Below are 18376 nucleotides of genomic sequence, written 5' to 3' on the forward strand. Positions count from 1 at the left end.
CAATCCTTTATCTTGCCCTGCATCAGGGCAGTGTGGAGGGTAAAAATCGTAGAGGAAGACCAAGATATGAATACACTAAGCAGATTCAGAAGGATGTAGGCTGCAGTAGGTACTGGGAGATGAAGAAGCTTGCACAGGATAGAGTAGCATGGAGAGCTGCATCAAACCAGTCTCAGGACTGAAGACCACCACACACACATGCATATGACTCAACTTTGAACTTTCTGTTTTTCTTGTATTAAGTATGTGAATCATGGTAGTATGCGTGTGTAAACGATTTAGTATGCATTGGAGGCTCACTGAGATAGCGCCAATAAAAGAAAAAGATAAGAAAAGAACATATATGTGTTTACTTTTCTTTTTATTTGTTCTTTTGTTGGTGCCATCTTAAAGAGCCTCCTATACATACATCCATGATTTGTATACAACATGATGTGCTCCCGTCATTGCCCTGAGACATCACTCCAAAGTCCGTATGGAAGACACATTAATGCCTCTAGACAACTTTGATGGTGTATGCTACTTACATCGCGTAAGTAATATGAAATTGATGTTATTCAATTACTTAACATTGTTCTCTGAATTTTATTCATGGCCCCCAAAGTACATTATGCCAGTTAAGCTGTCTGGCCATAGATACTTAATGTGACCTGTGTGATGCCAAGCCTGACTACTAGTATGAATATAAAATTTTTTACCTGTAAATGCAAGCTGCCATAAAATGTAACTATATGATTCTTCCATCTTAATAACACAGGAATACTCCATAACCGAATAAACTGATGTTATTTTCAGAATTTAGAAATGACAGTTTGTCACCAGTAAGTCAAACAAGGAAACAGCTTAAAAACAAAGGCACAACACAATGTCAGCAATGTAGACCAAAGAACAGTATAAACACTTTTAGTCATTATCTTAAATCTATGCTTCCCATGCAGCCCCTCCCCCCTCTTCTCCCCGTCCCGTGATAGAGCACGGCTCCCGGAATGATTGACCACCTCCAACACAAAACTGCTGATGTCAGAGGTGCTTTCTGAGTGCTTGTTTTCTGAGGTAAAGGCAACAGTGGGGTTGTGTGACCAGACCAACTACTGTGTTGGTTCAAAGTCCTTGATGTTGAGTCCCTGGTTTCCTGAGAGTGTGAAGGGCCATGTGGTGTCAGCAAATATGCTGCCTTGACCCATTTAGTGATACTGTTAGTGGTTAGCTGTTGCTCATTATTTTCACCATATGTTCATTACATTTGAGTGCTTGGAAAGGTCCAGAGTGTGCAGAAGTAACATTGGGAACACTCCATGTGTCCTTAGCATCATATGCAAGCACATTTTAAAGTCTTTGTGTATGAAAACTTTCTGGTTATGGCAGGATGCTGTGAAGGTTATCACTTACAGACGTGGATCTTTATTGTTGCAGAAAAAATGGCAGCTCTGCATCAGCTGATAGCTGTTGGGGGAGGGAAGGGGGAAGGAACCTCCAACAGTGGGCATAATGTCTCTCCATGAACTAGGACCAGTGGCAGCTGTTCTCATGGCACATAAACATGGCTTTTAACATCTTATGCCAGCACTGTACCGCCATGTTGCTTATGGGATGGTAGCTGGTAATAAGGTGTTGCTGGAAACCACACAACTTGGTCAGTTTGAAGAACAGTGTCAACTCAAATTGGCACCCTTTATCTTTGTTGTTGTTGTGATCTTCAGTCCTGAGACTGGTTTGATGCAGCTCTCCATGCTATTCTATCCTGTGCAAGCTTCTTCATCTCCAAGTACTTACTGCAACTTACATCCTTCTGAATATGCTTAGTGTATTCATCTCTTGGTCTCCCTCTACATGAAATGGACAGCGAAAACAAGAAATTCACATAATTAAAAAGCTTCTTGCTGTTGTTTCTATTAACATAACACTGACTGGCATCATCTCATCCCAGTGGGTGTACCTATCAACAGCCATAAATGTATATCAGCAGTGTATACCATACATGTGTCTTTCATCTTCTTCTTCACCAGATGTAAAGGTGATGCCCACAGGCTGTCAGATTTGCATATAATACCAGGTTGTAACAGTGCCTTGAATTCTGCTTTTACCATGGAAGAATGGTCTGGTGCCAATTTCTGTGACTATTAAGAGACTGATTGGCTGGATGTTATCTTAATATGGTTCACTGTGGTAGATAGTACTTTACATAAGCGACCAATAACTTCCTGTTTGGTCTGTGGTACGAAAGAACTATGGGGTGAGGTGATTGCGTTGCAGCACTTTTACCTATTTCACTTGTAACCACCTCACTACCCATCTTGATCAGAGCCATACAGAGATTTATTTACAATACTTGGTGGTGACTTAAATCTACTCCCAATATTGGGTCAGTAACATTTGCCAGCATGAACCTCCATTTTGAACTTTATGCTGAAATCCATGCTAACTGTTACTACATGTTTCTCAGGTGCTACTTGAATTTCAGCTGTATTCTGTCACCGATAAGTTGAAACTGAAATTTTTGTTGTGTGCTGTAGTTCATTGATTTACACATTTGGCTGATGAAGGTGTCCCTTGAATGGGAATATTGCTGTTGTGAGAGCTGCTTTAATGTAGTGTCCAATACCATTGTAACTACGCAGGCATCTAAGCTGTAACTGCCATGGTAAATTTTGAACGGTCACTAGTAACATCATTTCGCATGAACACAAAGTCTAACTTTGAAATCCACAGCTCTGGTTTCTCCATAGGTATTTAGGAATTTGGACTTTCATTTGTGGTTTATAAACTATGCTTGTTTCAGCAGATGAATTGTTTGTAATATTTGTGGTCCATCTCACCGCTTGCGGAAATAACTTAGTGTGATCGTGTGTTGCAATTTGAGTTTGGATCTCAATAATCTTCTTTTTCAGATCTTCCTGTAGTGATATGCAGTCACTGACTTTCTTTGTTGATTGATGTTTCTGTGTTCTTTTATATTCAACCAGTCACCAACTTATATGATTCTTCCATCAAATACACAATAGTAACTCACTAATACTCCATAACTGAATAAACTGATTTTATTTTCACTATTTGGAAATGACAGTCATAAGTTAAACACGGAAACTACTTGAAAAACAGAGGGAAAACATAGCATCAGCAAAGTTATGCCAGTAGACCGTGAATAATGTACACATTTTTAATTGATACCCAAAGTTGACACTTCCCACATTGCCATTAAACAAACAGCTTTATACTATGAATATATTCCAGATGCCTCATGTTGTGCGAAACTTTCTTAATTTTCCAGTTGTTGTTTAGGTTTACTCTCTGCATCACGAGTGAATGTAAAATATTTGTAATCATTATAACAATTTATTGGAAATAATTCTTTTCTCTTTCATTACAGGATCCTGATATGAGAAGAAGCCCTCACCTGGTGCCTTACATAAAAGTAGATGAAGCAATCAAGAAAGCAAATAGGTGCAGTACCTGAAACTGGAATATTTCTCATAATTTACCATTACATTATCATGTATTTAGTTGATCTAATAAACATACCAAATTTTCAGGGATACTGCAAGTGAAACAGTTCGCACATTGCTTGTATATGGATACAATTTAGAGCCCCCAACTGGAGAAGCAAATGAAGGTAAGTTTTTCCAAAATGGTTTCTTCTGTCTCGGAGACTAGAAATGCGATATGTGGTATTTTTCTGCTGCGTTCTGAAATATGCATGACATAATATTTCAACATTCCAACTGATGACTATATACAGATAAGATGATAGTGCCAGGTTGCACCGAACTGATACTGAAGGCATATGCTGTGACACGGAAGTGCTGTTCATTTGTGAAAAATCAGACCTATGTTTTGCAGTGTTCTTCCATACTTTCCCCTGCATACCCTTATCAACTTGCCATAATCAATGTTATCGTTTACAATATTCAAAATTTCTTATTTGCTGTGCTCCAGATTTTATATATTTTTGTGTCTAAACTTAATGTGCAAGTTGTGTTATTATTAATTGATAGTGAATGCAACATAATGACAAAAATTTTATGCCAACCTACCCTGCCCTTAAAAGAATGAAAGAGGAGATTAGTAAGAAAATCTGATAGGAATTTTTTAAGAGTATGATTCTTCGTACCTTTTTCTGATCTATGATCTATTCTTTGAGTGAATGACTGGATCATTTTGTCAGTGGACTGTTCACCATGGCAGTTCACCTAACTAGATATTTTTCATCTTGAATTGAAAAGTTTCTTGCAGTTACAAATAATTTTCATTTTCTACCTCCAATGATGTTCCATTGAAATATAATTGTTCAGTCCATTTGTAAGCTGAAAATCGAGCACCACTATTAGTGGGGGAAGTTGCTTTTCTTGGAATAACATTACAGCTGCCATACAGGATGACTGAGAATCAATGTCCATTCTTGTAATGTGGAATAATCTGCTGAAACTTATGTAGATTTTGTGCATATGTGTTTCTTGTGTTAGTATTATTAGTATGAGGCATTGTTAGTATTATTTGTATGAGGCATGTCCAGAAAGTAAGTACCATTTTGTAAAAAAAAGCTCATAAAAACTTTTTTTTTAAAAACCAAAATTTATTTTTACAAGAAAGAGTATTTTTTAAACTATTTTTCTATGGAGATGTTGAATAAGGTTTTGAGTGATGCCAGCAGAATGGGGAGGTGTGTTGTCCTGCAGAACACAGAGCCTTGGCTGAGCATTCGATGCCATTTTAATTGTGTGCCAAAGTTTTCTCAGTGTTTCATGGTATTGCACCACATTGGTGGTTTCACCTCTGAAAAGGAACTCAACAAGCCAAATGCCCAGTCTATCACTGGATACAGTACATATGATTTTTTTGTGCTGCTGATGTTGTTTGAATTTTTTTTTTCTTGGGGTCATGAGTGCCTCCACTCCACTGACTTGTTTTGACTGTGGAGTCATAACAATATATGTCAACAGAATGCCATAGTTCAGTCACAGGAAAAACCATATGTATAACACTATTATACCGGGAATAAATTGTATAGTATGCACATCATAAACATGCCTACTTTCCACAACTTTCATATAATGTTACTCCTTTTACGGGATTTGACCACGATGTATGACTAATGGAGATGGAAGTCAGACTAGTAGTTCTTTTCCTAAGAGTTTTCTAGCTGTTAGAAAGAAATGCAGTAAAAATGGAATATTACTGAATCTAGTTCCTTTCTGCTCTAAGTTCATTAAGTCTATTTGATTTACGTTCACCAGCCTATGTCAGCAAACAAATGGTTAAGTTTCAGAAAAGCAGAATAAGTAAATTTGTCTTACTTTCCTGCTGTTCCCTAACATAACTTCACAAATAAATATAACTTTAATCGATATGGTTCTGAGAAAGACACAGGAATCTTTCAGCTACTACATCCACATACATAAATAGTTTTGATCTAGAAAGGCCACAAATTTTTAATTGTCACTATGTGCAAAATAAATAAATAAATTGGCCAGGAGGGGGGGGGGGGGGGGGGGCTTCTATGTTTGCAATTTTGTGTAACCAACAAATGAAACTCTTAAATATTCTAATAGCATAATACAAATATTTAAGTTTACTAAGGAACTTTGTTTTATCTTTCTCTTAACAAATGGCCATTCTGTATTGTCATCAGTATTTTCATGTTACCCTACTTCAGTGTTACCGAGCCTCATAAGGAATTTTCTTTTTGTATCTCTTTGCACTTTATTAAATTTCATTTATAACTGAAAGAGTTTTATCTTTACTTTACTCAAAGATTATTTACTCACTTTCACTTTACCTATTACCACTAAGAGAGTAAGAATATTATATCATTAATTGTCTGAAATCAACTACTTCAGTACTCAAAATTTTAATCCAGCACTTCTACTACATAAATCACACAGTACTTTTGCCTGCACTTCAAAAGTTAGTTAATGACAATTATTTTCAAACATTTATTTAAAGATCAAAATTAGTGCTTGCAGACACTGAGTAAAGCACTTCAAATGTTTTTCTAACAGGCTTACACAAAATAATCAAACACCAAGAAACGACCCTGTATAGGTGAATGATTAGGAATAAAATAACACGATGAACCCAATTTTACATTTAATACAATAATTTAAAAAAAAGGTTGATTTTGAATTAATGATTTACACTTCTACTGCTGTAATTACACAGTTCGTAACCTGTTGGCTGTAGGCATTGGGTGTGGCGGAAAATAATGATTGCTACACTACCCATGGTACAGCGTACTAGTTTCTTGGAGTATGGACTAGTTAATTCTTCTTGATATCATATTAAGGTTCATAACATTGCCCAACATCTTGTACCAAAACTGTAATAATTCAGCTGTCACCATCTGAGGCTATTGTGCAACAGTTTCCAGGCAAGGCATCACCTACTCAATCTGAGTGTTGCCTCTTTCACTGCTACCTACAGACAGTATCTTCTCATTCCCATTCACTCTATACATAGCATGGCAGAAACCCAAGCCACCTTTTCCGCTTCCCACAGTAACTTCCATACAGTACAAGAGCCCTCCATCTTTTACATAACGCATATCCTACACATTGTCCCCAAGCGTGTGCCATTTTATACAAATGACAACTTTTACAAATACGTAAAATTACATACATGAACATTTTCATTTCATTAATCTATGACAAAATATTATTTAGTTAATTATACACTTCACATATTTCTTTACATAAGTTACAAATGTATGTTAGGAAAGCACTCTAACATCACATATATCACACTTTGCAAATAGTCTTTGCATATCACAGTTATGTTGTGATAAAGTTTAAAGGCAAAAATTTTTTTTATAAATTAGGTAACTGATTGAACAATAGTGTTATAGAGTGTAACAATACCAGAGAAGGAAAGTTGCTACTCACCATATAGCGGAGATGCTGAGTCACGATAGGCGCACCAAAAAGATTCACACAATTATAGCTTTCAGCCATTAAGGCCTTTGTCAGCAGTAGACACACATATAGTATAGAGTGACTTGACAGACCCAAGTTTCGTCACCAGCCACAATTCTGTTTAATAATTCATCTCCGTCATCACTGTATTGGATAAAAAATGTCAAAGCACTGCCAAGTCACTTCATTTTGAGGACATCCATAAGCATTTTCAGGAACCAGCAGAAACACAATTAGCAAGAATTTAAGAGATTTGTGACAATCTTATGCAAAACAGTTTTTGAATTTTGTGGAAAGTCATCACAAAGCATTCTTATTGTGAACCATCTGTTTTCGCAATTTTTCTTGTTCAGTTTATCAACCCAACTATCATTGACAACAGAAGGCCACCCTCTTCTTGCTGTGTCATGAACACTGCTTTGTTAATTTCTTCCCACCCCTCTGTCCATCCCCCTCCCCCATCTGACCTTGAGCCTTGTTTCTTGTTATTTCAAATTCAGATTCAGTATTAGTATTTTAATCATAAACAAATAAGCCATAAATACAACTTTTCTGTCGACTAACAACCTTCTACTGTTGTATAATTGTCTCACCTACTTTCTCATCATTTCATCAGTCATTATATTTTCATCTTAAATCTCTACAAGATGATGATGAACATCAGCATTGTTAACATTTGTTGCGTTCAAAAACCATATTACAGAAAGTGTTTAAGACTCGGTGGACTCAGAGATTGTCTTAAACATTTACAATAATCACTAACCAATGTGAACATAACACAATCTGGCTTTAATGGTGTCAGTGGAAAGACAGTGAACCAGAGAGACAAGTGCAAATGTGCAGAACTCTGACTCTAGTGCTGTGGTATCCGTAGAACGAAATGGTACTTACTTTCCTGACACACCTCATAACTCATATCTATATTCCATATAGTGTTAAACACTTTGTGCAAGATCAACTCCCCTGGGTATGTCTGTGCACTGCATCACCAGTGATTCATAAAGCACACTGCAGAGGGTCAGTGTAACTTCATGAAATACACCGTGTTGCTTCCAGTGAGGTAGTGCAGTAGATAGTGTAGGGAATAATCTGCACACTCATCAGTTTGCAGACCTGTGAAGAAGGGAATTGCATGACAACAATCCGACAACTTACCTTTTCTCATGCTTCTACATTCCACCAATGCCCACTCCACACTGTTACATCCCATCCCTTAATAAGGTTCAACTGCACTTAGATGTGGTACACACATTTAATATTGGTTCTTAATCTATTTTATTTAACAGTGAACAGTAGTAATTTTATACCATTAAAATGCTACTTCTGATAATTTGTGATTTTTCCATCCCCTGCATGTGGAAACTATTAGCTGTAGAGAAAAAAAGAATAGGAGCTTTTTTGTAGGGAGTTTAATATACTTGACCACAAGACACCATTATTTTAGTTGTTACCGGTTACAGTCATCGAGATGATCTTCAGATCTCATACTGAAATATGAAAATAAAATGCATTAAGAGGTATGTGTACAAATAGTATTAACATATAAAATACATATTATATAATGAATAATAAGAGAATGTAATTGGATAGATAATAAAATCTTCTCACCAAGTGACGGCGGGAGCATATACGTGCGCACACACACATACACACACACACACACAGGTTTAACCTAGGTTATTTTCATTGTTAAATAATAAAAGAAGAAATTATACCCATGCTGGTAGGTGGTGACAGCTTAAATATGCGATGCTCTGCCCATCGCACACCGAATTACATCAGTGATAGCCAATCACGCATACAGGACATGAAACAGCTGTGACAGTAAGATATATACAGAATGTTTACATGGAAACTAATGACAAATGAAGAAATAGGTGCCTTATGTTGTTTACAGTAACTGCTGTAAACAGTATTTTGTCAATCTGTGACAGAAAATATATACAAAAAGGAGATAACCAATCATAATTGGTTGTGGGAACACCAATGGTCATCTGTGGGGATTTATCACAAACTGATATATTGCATGGCAGGAAAGGTGGTGGTTAAGTGATGCTAACAGTTCCCATGGAGATGGAATGGTCATATTGATATGTGCCATCTAACAGAAGAGGATTTCAGAGCTGCAACTGCGGCTGGATGTCACATATGTACTGGCATGCAGGACAACATGTAGAACTGCATGTCAGGTCTTGCATGTTGCTCCTAGGTCATACCGGCAGTGGAAATACTGCTTTACTGAAGCCATTATTTACCGTCGAAGAGGCACGGAAGTGTTGATGTGCACGTTTCACAGGTGATGATTTCAAAGTTGCAACAGCGGTTATGACAGGCTATCTCTTTTTTGCATATACTTTTGTCACAGATTGGCAAAATGCTGTTTATAGTAGTTACTTTATATAAGCACCTGTTTTTTCATTTGTTGTTAGCTTTTGTGTAATCATTTTGTATATACCTTACTGTAACAACTGTTTTACATCCTGTATGCCAGACTGGCTATCGCTGATGTAATTCGGTGAGTGCTGGGCAGGGCATCAGAACTTTAACCAACAGCTACATTGCTCTCCTAATGCCTGCTCCATTCACCATCACTGCCTACCAACATGGTACAATTTATTCTTTTATTATTTATTGTGTAAGATGTATTTTACACATTACTACTATTTGCACACATTCCTCTTAATGCATTCTATGTTCATATTCCAGTATGAGGTCTGAAGATGGTCAGTAACTGGCTGAAAACTGTAACCACAAAAATAAAGGTTTCTCGCAGTCATGACTGATTATGTTCATTTTAAAATACTATGAATAACCGCTGTTCTCCATGAGAAATGTTCTCAAAAATTACAAATTTAATGTAGTTTAATTTTGTACTGGAAAACATTTATGCTAGACACCCCAGTTTTTGAGTTATTTAAGAGAAACATAATAAAGTTATCTTTAAACACCCTCCTCCCCACCCCCCACCACATGCTCGAACCGACCAATGAGAATGTTTAGTTATGTTGTTCATGACATTCGCTCCTGCCACTGTAGAAAAATTTGTGACTACACCAATTTGTTCGTCTATTGGACTTTTTTTGGTCTTTGTTGACTGGGATATAACTTGAACATACAGAGGCCACTCTAGCACTGCAGTGGTCCACTTCTTCAGTTGGTACCTGCTGCTAAACACACCAACATTTATTCAAATAAATTAGACCCACATGTCTGGCCCTCTTTGCAACTTTCGTTTTGCAGGTCTAAACTCATAGGAAATACAAGGACAGGGAATACACAGTGGTGTGAGGATAGTCAACCACTTAATTTAGGATGTGATGTGGAATAACAGCCAGTCCAAAGGGAAGTTAAACTGTAGACATTCTGAGCTGTTAACATTAATTTGTCTTCAGGACAAAATGGTAGACTGGCATGAGTATAAATGTTAGTGAGATGATCAACACTGTAAGGCATGGAAGGGGAACAGCTTTGGTGAAATACAGCCTACCACCTAACCCTCCACATTTCTTTTTCCTTTCTCATTTTTTTTTGCTTTGTTCCCTTTTTCACTTTTAAATGTGTCTTTTGAGAGTACTGGAATTTTGCTTCCTGAAATTAAAGTATTGGTCAGCTATTCTGTCTCTGTGTAATTTTCCAGTTCAAATAAATGTTGACTTGGATACATGCTTTGAAATGTGTTATGGAATAGTAGTGGAAGTTCCTTGTTAGCTTTAGTAGGTTTATTTACATTTTACATAAAAACCTGGAGACATTACATTTCATTCTGTCATGTTAAATGGAAAGAAAGTGAATTCATTAGGTAATTTCATATTCTTATTTCTGTATAGCCTTAGATCATAGTAGCACCATTAGATAGGAGTTTATTATTCTAGTTCATTACTGATGTATGTAAATATTGTGCTAAACTGTCTTTTGTTTATATTTTCAGCTTTGCTTGCTGAGGCCAATAGGAACAAACAGACTCGTTTCAGAACTTATCGTGTTGAGAAGAATTATGCTGTTTCTAGTGGGAAATGGTGAGTTCCACTTGTTGCTACTTAAAGGAAACACTGCTTTATTAAATATACTCATATTTTCAACAGAGATATCGAAATGTCTAGACTACTAACTGGAAGACTGTACTTAAAAAACCAACATCATTTCAGTAAAACTACAGTGAGAACTTAATTTTAGTGATCTGTAGCTGTGCCCTTTTTCATCAGTATGAACGTGTTTGCCTATTCATATTTTGTCAGTTACTTTCAGTATTTCCTCAGACATATTTGTCGATTTTCTTCTTCTGGTTATATACATAGCAACGTACTGTAAAGTCCCTGCCAGTGAGTACTGTTTATTGTTTGCATAAAGTTTCTTCCATTACTATTCCTAGATGATGGATGAGAAGAATGACAGCTTACAATCCTCTGTGTGATTTTTATTATTCTAATTTTAGCTTCAGAGTCTACTGCAATGACATGTAGGGGACTGAAGAATGTAGTGAAGAAGATATTGAAGAAAATCTTTTGTTATTTCACATACACTCTTCCATTAGGCGTATGAACCTGTGATCATTTTCACTGTCCACCTTTGTATACTCTGTTAGCACAATCTCTTATTAATTCCACATCCTTAAGCTGCATTCGAATATATTTTCATAGGAAAGTTACAGTGACTTAGTATACTGCCAGATAAGTGTAGTCATCCATTTACTATACTGCAGACTGGGCTATCTGATAAATTGACTTCCCCATCATTTATTGATAACTAGCTGTATGCATCCATACTCTGGAAGGAAAGAAGGAAGGAAGGAAGAATGGGTTTAACATCCCATTGACATCAAGGTCATTAGAGGTGGAGCACAACCTTGGATTGTATCAAGGATGGAAAAGAAAATTGGCCATACCCTTTTGAATGAAACCATTCCAGCATTTGCCTGGGACGATTTAGGGAAATCACGGAAAACCTAAATCTGGATGGCCAGATGCAGGTGTGAACCATTGCCCTCCCGAATGCAAGTCCAATGTGCAAACCAATGCACCACTTCACTCAGCCATGCTTTTCTGTGGCTCAGTCTGCTTAAATGTAAAAGAAAGAAAAGAGAAAGCACACTTTTCTAATATGTATGGGAATTAGATATATGTCCAGATCTCCCCTTCCCCTTCCTTTGTCCATCTCCTGCTCCTACCCCATCTGTCTGCCCATCACCTCCTCCCCCTCCCTCTCTCTGACCATCCTCCTGCCCGCCTCTCTATCGACCTCCTTCTACCCCCCTGTCTCTCTCCCCCTCTCCCAGTCCATTGCCTCCTCCCCCCTTTCTCTGTTCATCTCCTCTTGCCCCCACCCCTGTTCTGTCCATCTCTTCCTTTGCATTTTCTAAGTCCATTTCTTCCCACCCCTCTGTCCATCCCGCCTTCCACACCCCCAGTCTGACCTTGAGTCTTGCTTCTTGTTATTTCAAATTCAGATTCTGTAGAAGTATTTTTATCATAAACCAATAAGCCATAAATACAACTTTTCTGTTTATTAACAACCTTCTACTGTTGTATATTTTATAATGTTTCCCTATTATTACATGTAAAGTCATATATTACATATATTTATATATGTAATATATTTTAAAAACGCACACATCTTAGAATTCAACATTGTGCTAAAATTTCAAAGCAATCAGTCAAGAACTTTTGGAGATTTGAGATTTTGAAGAAACGAAGATCTATGTATGTACATATATACACACATCAAAAAAAGTTTTGCATCAGCACAGTTCGGAGAGTTCCAGAACCTGTACAGAAAATTGGAATAGAGATCAACATAAACATCATTTCTGCCCTTTTTACTGCTCATGAAAACCACACATTTCATGTTGTACCACCATACAGCAAGACTTTCAGAGGTGGTGGTCCAGATTGCTGTACACACCAGTACCTCTAACACCCAGTAGCACATCCTCTTGCATTGTTGCATGCCTGTATTTGATGTGGCATACTGTCCACAAGTTCATCAAGGCACTGTTGGTCCAGATTGTGCCACTCCTCAATGGTGATTCGACATAGATCCGTCAGAGTGGTTGGTGGGTCATGTTATCATGTTATCATGGAGGAAGTCATATGTGCATGATGGGAGTGCGAATTGTTGTCCATGAAGATGAATGTTTCGCCAATGTGCTGCTGATATGGTTGGTCGGAGGATGGTATTCATGTATCGTATAGCTGTTACAACCACTTCCATGACTACCAGCAGCATATGTCGGCTCCACATAATGCCACCCCAAAACAGCAGGGAACCTCCACCTTGTTGCACTTGCTGGACAGCGTGTCTAAGATGTTCAGCCTGACTGGGTTGCCTCCAAACACGTCTCTGATGATTGTCTGGTTGAAGACAGGTGTGACACTCACCAGTGAAGACAATGTGATGCTAATCCTGAGCAGTCCATTCGGCATGTTGTTGGGCCCATCTGTACCGCACTGCATGGTCTCGTGGATGCAAAGATGGACCTCACCATGGATGTAGGGATTGAAGTTGCTCATCATGCAGCCTATTGCGCACAGTTTGAATCATAACGCGATGTCCTGTGGCTGCATGAAAAGCATTATTCGACATGGTGGCATTGCTGTCAGGGTTCCTCTGAGACATAATCCGTAGGCAGCGGTCATCCATTACAGTAGTAGCCCTTAGGTGGCCTGAGTGAGGCATGTAGTCGACCGTTCCTACCCCTCTGTATCTCCTCCATGTCCAAACCATGTCGCTTTGGTTCACCCTGAGACACCTGGACACTTCCCTTGTTGAGAGCCCTTCCTGGCACAAACTAGCAATGCAGACGCAATTGAACTGCGCTATTGACCGTCTAGACATGGTTGAACTACAAACAACATGAGCCGTGTACCTCCTTCCTGGTGGAATGAGTGGAAGTGATTGGCTGTCAGACCCCTTCCATCTAATAGGTGCTGCTCATGCATGGTTGTTTTCATCTTTGGGCAGGTTTAGTGACATCTCTGAGCAGTAAAAGGGACTGTGTCTGTGATTCAATATCCACAGTCAATGTCTATCTTCAGGAGTTCTGGGAACTGGCTTGATGCAAAACTTTTTTTGATGTGTGTTGAAAATGTAGGTGTTCCTAATCACAAATCCCTGAAAGTTTTTGACCGGTTGCTTTGAAATTTTGGTACAATGTTCCATTGGTATACACACATGTCTTTATTTACCTATTTCTTAAATATATTAATACATAAATTTATATAAATTTAATAATAGGGAAATGTTGTTACAAAAATGTCTCAAAAAGTTACATATACATATATTATACATCATACATTAAAGAATTAGGTACCTAAAAACACACATTATGTCATGTCAAAATATTAAAGCAACCACTCAAGAACTTCCAGAAGTTAACAATTCTGAACAAACCAACTTTTACCTTTTTATAACATTGTGCCTTTTATTACATATATACAAGATAGTGTTCCATTAGATATATAAAAATGTGAGTATTCAGATGCAATGTTGTATCAGAGTTTCACAGCAGTCAGTGAAGAACTTTCAGAGATTTGAGATTTTGAAGAATGAACATCCAAATTTATACTTATATAGAAACTGTAAATGTTCGTAACTGCAAATCTCCAAAACTTTTTGACTATATGGTTTGAAATTTGACACAACATTCCATTGGTACACATGTTTGTTTTTATATACATATGTTTAAATATATTTAATATAAAATTGTTTATAAGTTTAATGATAGGGAAACATTACAAAAAATCTCAAGAAGTTAAGAGTGTGTGTGTTGGTGTATAAAAGAAATAGATGCCTAAAAATGTACTTGTATTAGAATACATTGTTGTGTCAAAATTTCAAAAGAATTGGTCATGAACTTTCAGGGATACATGGTTGTTTTCAGTTCTGCAGTCATAACCAGTTCTGAGACTGCTAGGAAAAAATAGAATCAGAAACTGCACAATTTTGTGAACATAAAGAATGTGACAATAGCCAAAATAGCATAGCTTTTCATTTTTTCTTGGGTAGTATGAGTAGGTTGAGCAGTTATCTGAAACAGTCTTTAGTTCTGATACCTACACTTAAAGATGGAACCCTTGATGGTGTATGTCAGTTCAGGAAATAGGGAATGCAGGACAGAAGGCCCAGTAAGTTGCTTCATCAAAATATAAGGGATATTCAAGTAGAAAAACGTAGTTGAACTGATGATAGACATTTATGCTAACATTATTTATATTTCACAGCATCATTTACGTAGATAAGAAATAAAAGTCTTTCTTTAGGGGGATATATTTTATATGGTGATGATAAGGAGTATATCTTTCAGTTAGGAGGAGTGGCCATTTATGCCAAATGTAGTGTTCACATATCAAAGTACTTTACAGAACAAATTTTTGAATAATTTGCAGGAGTGTGTGAATTTTCTAGAAAACATCTGTAATTGTAGTCCTCTACAGGTATTCCAGTTGGCACTATAGGAATATCCTCTCAAAACTTGACACTCCATTAAATTTAGTTGCTAAGAAATAGTTCCTTTTAATTTTGTGAGAATATTTGAATATTGACTTTCTGACTGATTCTCCAGGGAAAAGATTGTTAATGGATCTACTTTAGTCATGGCTCAGACAGTGTATTTTCCAACTAGAATACAGAAAGTAGTAGCATAGATATCACAGATGAGATCTCCAGAAATTGACCTGTAGTTGAGAGGTCCATTTTGAGAACAATTAGTAATGAGCTATTAGATTGTGGTGCACTAATGTTATCACTGAAACAAACTAAGGCACAGTCAGAGCCCAAGGAAGTAAATAAAAAAATTAAAGATGTGGGTCCACTTTTAATGAAAACATTTTAAGACATCTCAGATACACTTCGCAAGGAGTCTGCACTACAGACAACTGTTTTCTAAGTATCATTATGGGTCCAACACTTTAACTTGGCCCCTCTCTGATAGGTGAAATTCGGGTGACTTTTTGCCACTCCAGAATATTTACACTCATTGCCAACCTTAGCTACATAAGGAGCATCATTGGGGCAAGTAGCCATTGTGAATATAATTTTGGTTTGTGTGACCAGTGATTGTTAATATTATTTACAAAAATGAGTGAAGAGGTTGTACTTATCTTACTAGCAACTCAGTAACTCAAATATTAAAGTGATGCTCACTTTCATGTCACTTGGATGATGTTTTAATGGTTAACCCATTACATGTTCGTTTCTGTTATCAGCTGTAAGCTGACTGCCCTGAAAGAAGGAGATGTGGCTTGTTCTGCAGCCAGTGCACTACTAGTTGATCTCAAGTTTCTGCTCCCAGCATCCACCACTCCTGGGCCAAGTAAAAGTGTACTATCTGTACTTCCATTGATAGTTAACTTCCCTCAAAAATTTCAAGAAGAAATTCAGTACTAATAAGCAACCAGTTAGCCATTAAGGCAATAAAATGTTATGTAATGGGGAAGCAGAAGGTGCCTCACTATATAAAGGACAGTCAAAGACCAGTTACATAATTTTACTAAAGGCAATATTGTAAAGTGGCAAAGAATGTTACCATATTAAAACAATACATTACACATAGAATACAGTTATTTCTGGAGATGAAATGAAAGCTGTATGTTCAGTAACTATGGAAGTACCAGGGCAGAAGATGTGTCTTCAACACATTAAGCGTGTTCTGTGGGATAATAATACTATTGTTGATCCACCATGTTATTTAATGATATCAAAAGAAAGATCCACGTATGAAAATTATAAAATTGTGAGACAAAATTTTGGCCTATTCTAGTCACATATTTTCCATTGCATACTGATATGGGGACATTCCTGTTACATAAGTGAAATTCTTAAAATTCAAGAAATAATAATCAGAATAATGAGTGAAGTCAATTCTTAGGATCACTGATGACCCCTCTTTATTGGTCTTAAGATGTTAACTGCTGTGAACTTGCACATCTATGCAACATTACTTTATGCCAAAAGCAATTTAAGTGAGTTTCACTCCAAGGAGAATATACACGTTCACAACACTAGAGGCAAACTACAATTGAATACACTGAAACATAGACTGACAAAGACTGTGAACTCTTATAAAATAACTTGCTTAAAACTATCCAATAAACTTCCAAAATGTGCTTGGTCCTTGCCCAACAATATTGTCAAAGTTAAGATTTATGACTGGTTACTGAAACATCTGTTTTACAAGATAACAGAACTATATGAAATAAACAAAGTTGACTTTGGATTTTAAGAATATTTGTAAGAGAAGTTGAATTAAATTTTCTAAGAACTTCTCTGTAAAAATATCCCATTGTAAGCGGTCAGCGTGAATAAAGAACTGAATTGAATACCTTCAGGAGGTAAAATTTTTAGTACTATCAATAGTTGCCCATAAAAGTATGATAAATTATCCTAGCTTTTGGAACTGTTAATTCCTTGCACAGGGAGGAAAGAGGGATTGGGTTCAAGACAATTAAAAAAAAGGGCAGGTCACTCAAACCACAGGATGAGAAAGGTCCACCTGTAGTGGAGGCAAATATAAATGGGCACAACAGAGAGGGCAGGAGGTAAAAGGTACTATATTGATGAGCATAGTGTCAGCTTCCGCCCAGACATGATGAGGACAGAGTGAGCAGTAGAGATGGATTACAAGGGGTCCTCTCATTTTTCATTATTATTATTATTATTATTATTAGAATTTTTAATTGCGTATTTTTATTGCATTATTTTCTTCCTTCTTCTTTCACCTATGGACCATTGTTATTTCACCCCTTTCTTCTTTCTTTTTTTCCACATTTGTCTCATCATTTATCATTATTTCTCTCTCACTTCCTCTGTCTCAGTAGCTTCAGTCCTCTTTATGGGTGTCTCATGGAAATCTTTTAAATCTTGCAACTTCTCTCTGAATGACAGTCATTCCTCAGTATCTTATGGTAAATTTGGAGTTCATCCACTATGTATAACCCTGAAGACTAGATCAGAGTAATTAAAACATGCACAGAGACATTTAAGCACTCACTCTTCTTGCATTCCATATGTGAATGTAATGGGAAGAAGCCCCAATATTTGGTATAGTGGGAAGTACCCATTGCCATACACTTCATATTGGTTTGCAGAGTGTGGATGTAGATGTGAAATTTACAAATAACAGTATCCAATTCATAATTGCAGAACAAGACACAGAAAAGACTTTCATATGGTCAGCAGAAGGCTAACGTAATAGAAAAAAGCATATATCAAGGGAGAAATACTGTATGATTCACTGCCAGATTAACTGAAATCATTCTCTGGATGAAATTTGAAAAATGAGCTGAAACAATAGCTCATATTGAAATGACCATATGACACAGAACTGACTTGAATTTGCCTTGGAAAAATAATGAGAAACTTTTTTAAATGTAATGATTAATATCACTCATACACAGTTGTGCTTAAAAACTTTCCCTCTTTTTGTAATATAGAGTTTATAACTTTTATGCACATATACCATGTATGTAAATATCTTA

At 36.8% G+C, this 18376-nt stretch overlaps 1 protein-coding gene across 1 annotated transcript in view; it reads left to right on the plus strand.

Annotated features, from left to right (window-relative positions):
* LOC126236010 (ryanodine receptor) overlaps positions 1-18376 on the plus strand; it is a 702826-nt gene that overhangs the window by 297095 nt on the left and 387355 nt on the right. The window contains exons 23-25 of the mRNA XM_049945018.1: positions 3368-3441; positions 3531-3610; positions 10834-10921. Of these exons, the coding sequence (XP_049800975.1) occupies positions 3368-3441; positions 3531-3610; positions 10834-10921 (242 nt within the window). The remainder of the gene's footprint in view (positions 1-3367; positions 3442-3530; positions 3611-10833; positions 10922-18376) is intronic.

Source organism: Schistocerca nitens, chromosome 2, assembly GCF_023898315.1.
Source record: "Schistocerca nitens isolate TAMUIC-IGC-003100 chromosome 2, iqSchNite1.1, whole genome shotgun sequence".
NCBI lineage: Eukaryota > Metazoa > Arthropoda > Insecta > Orthoptera > Acrididae > Schistocerca > Schistocerca nitens.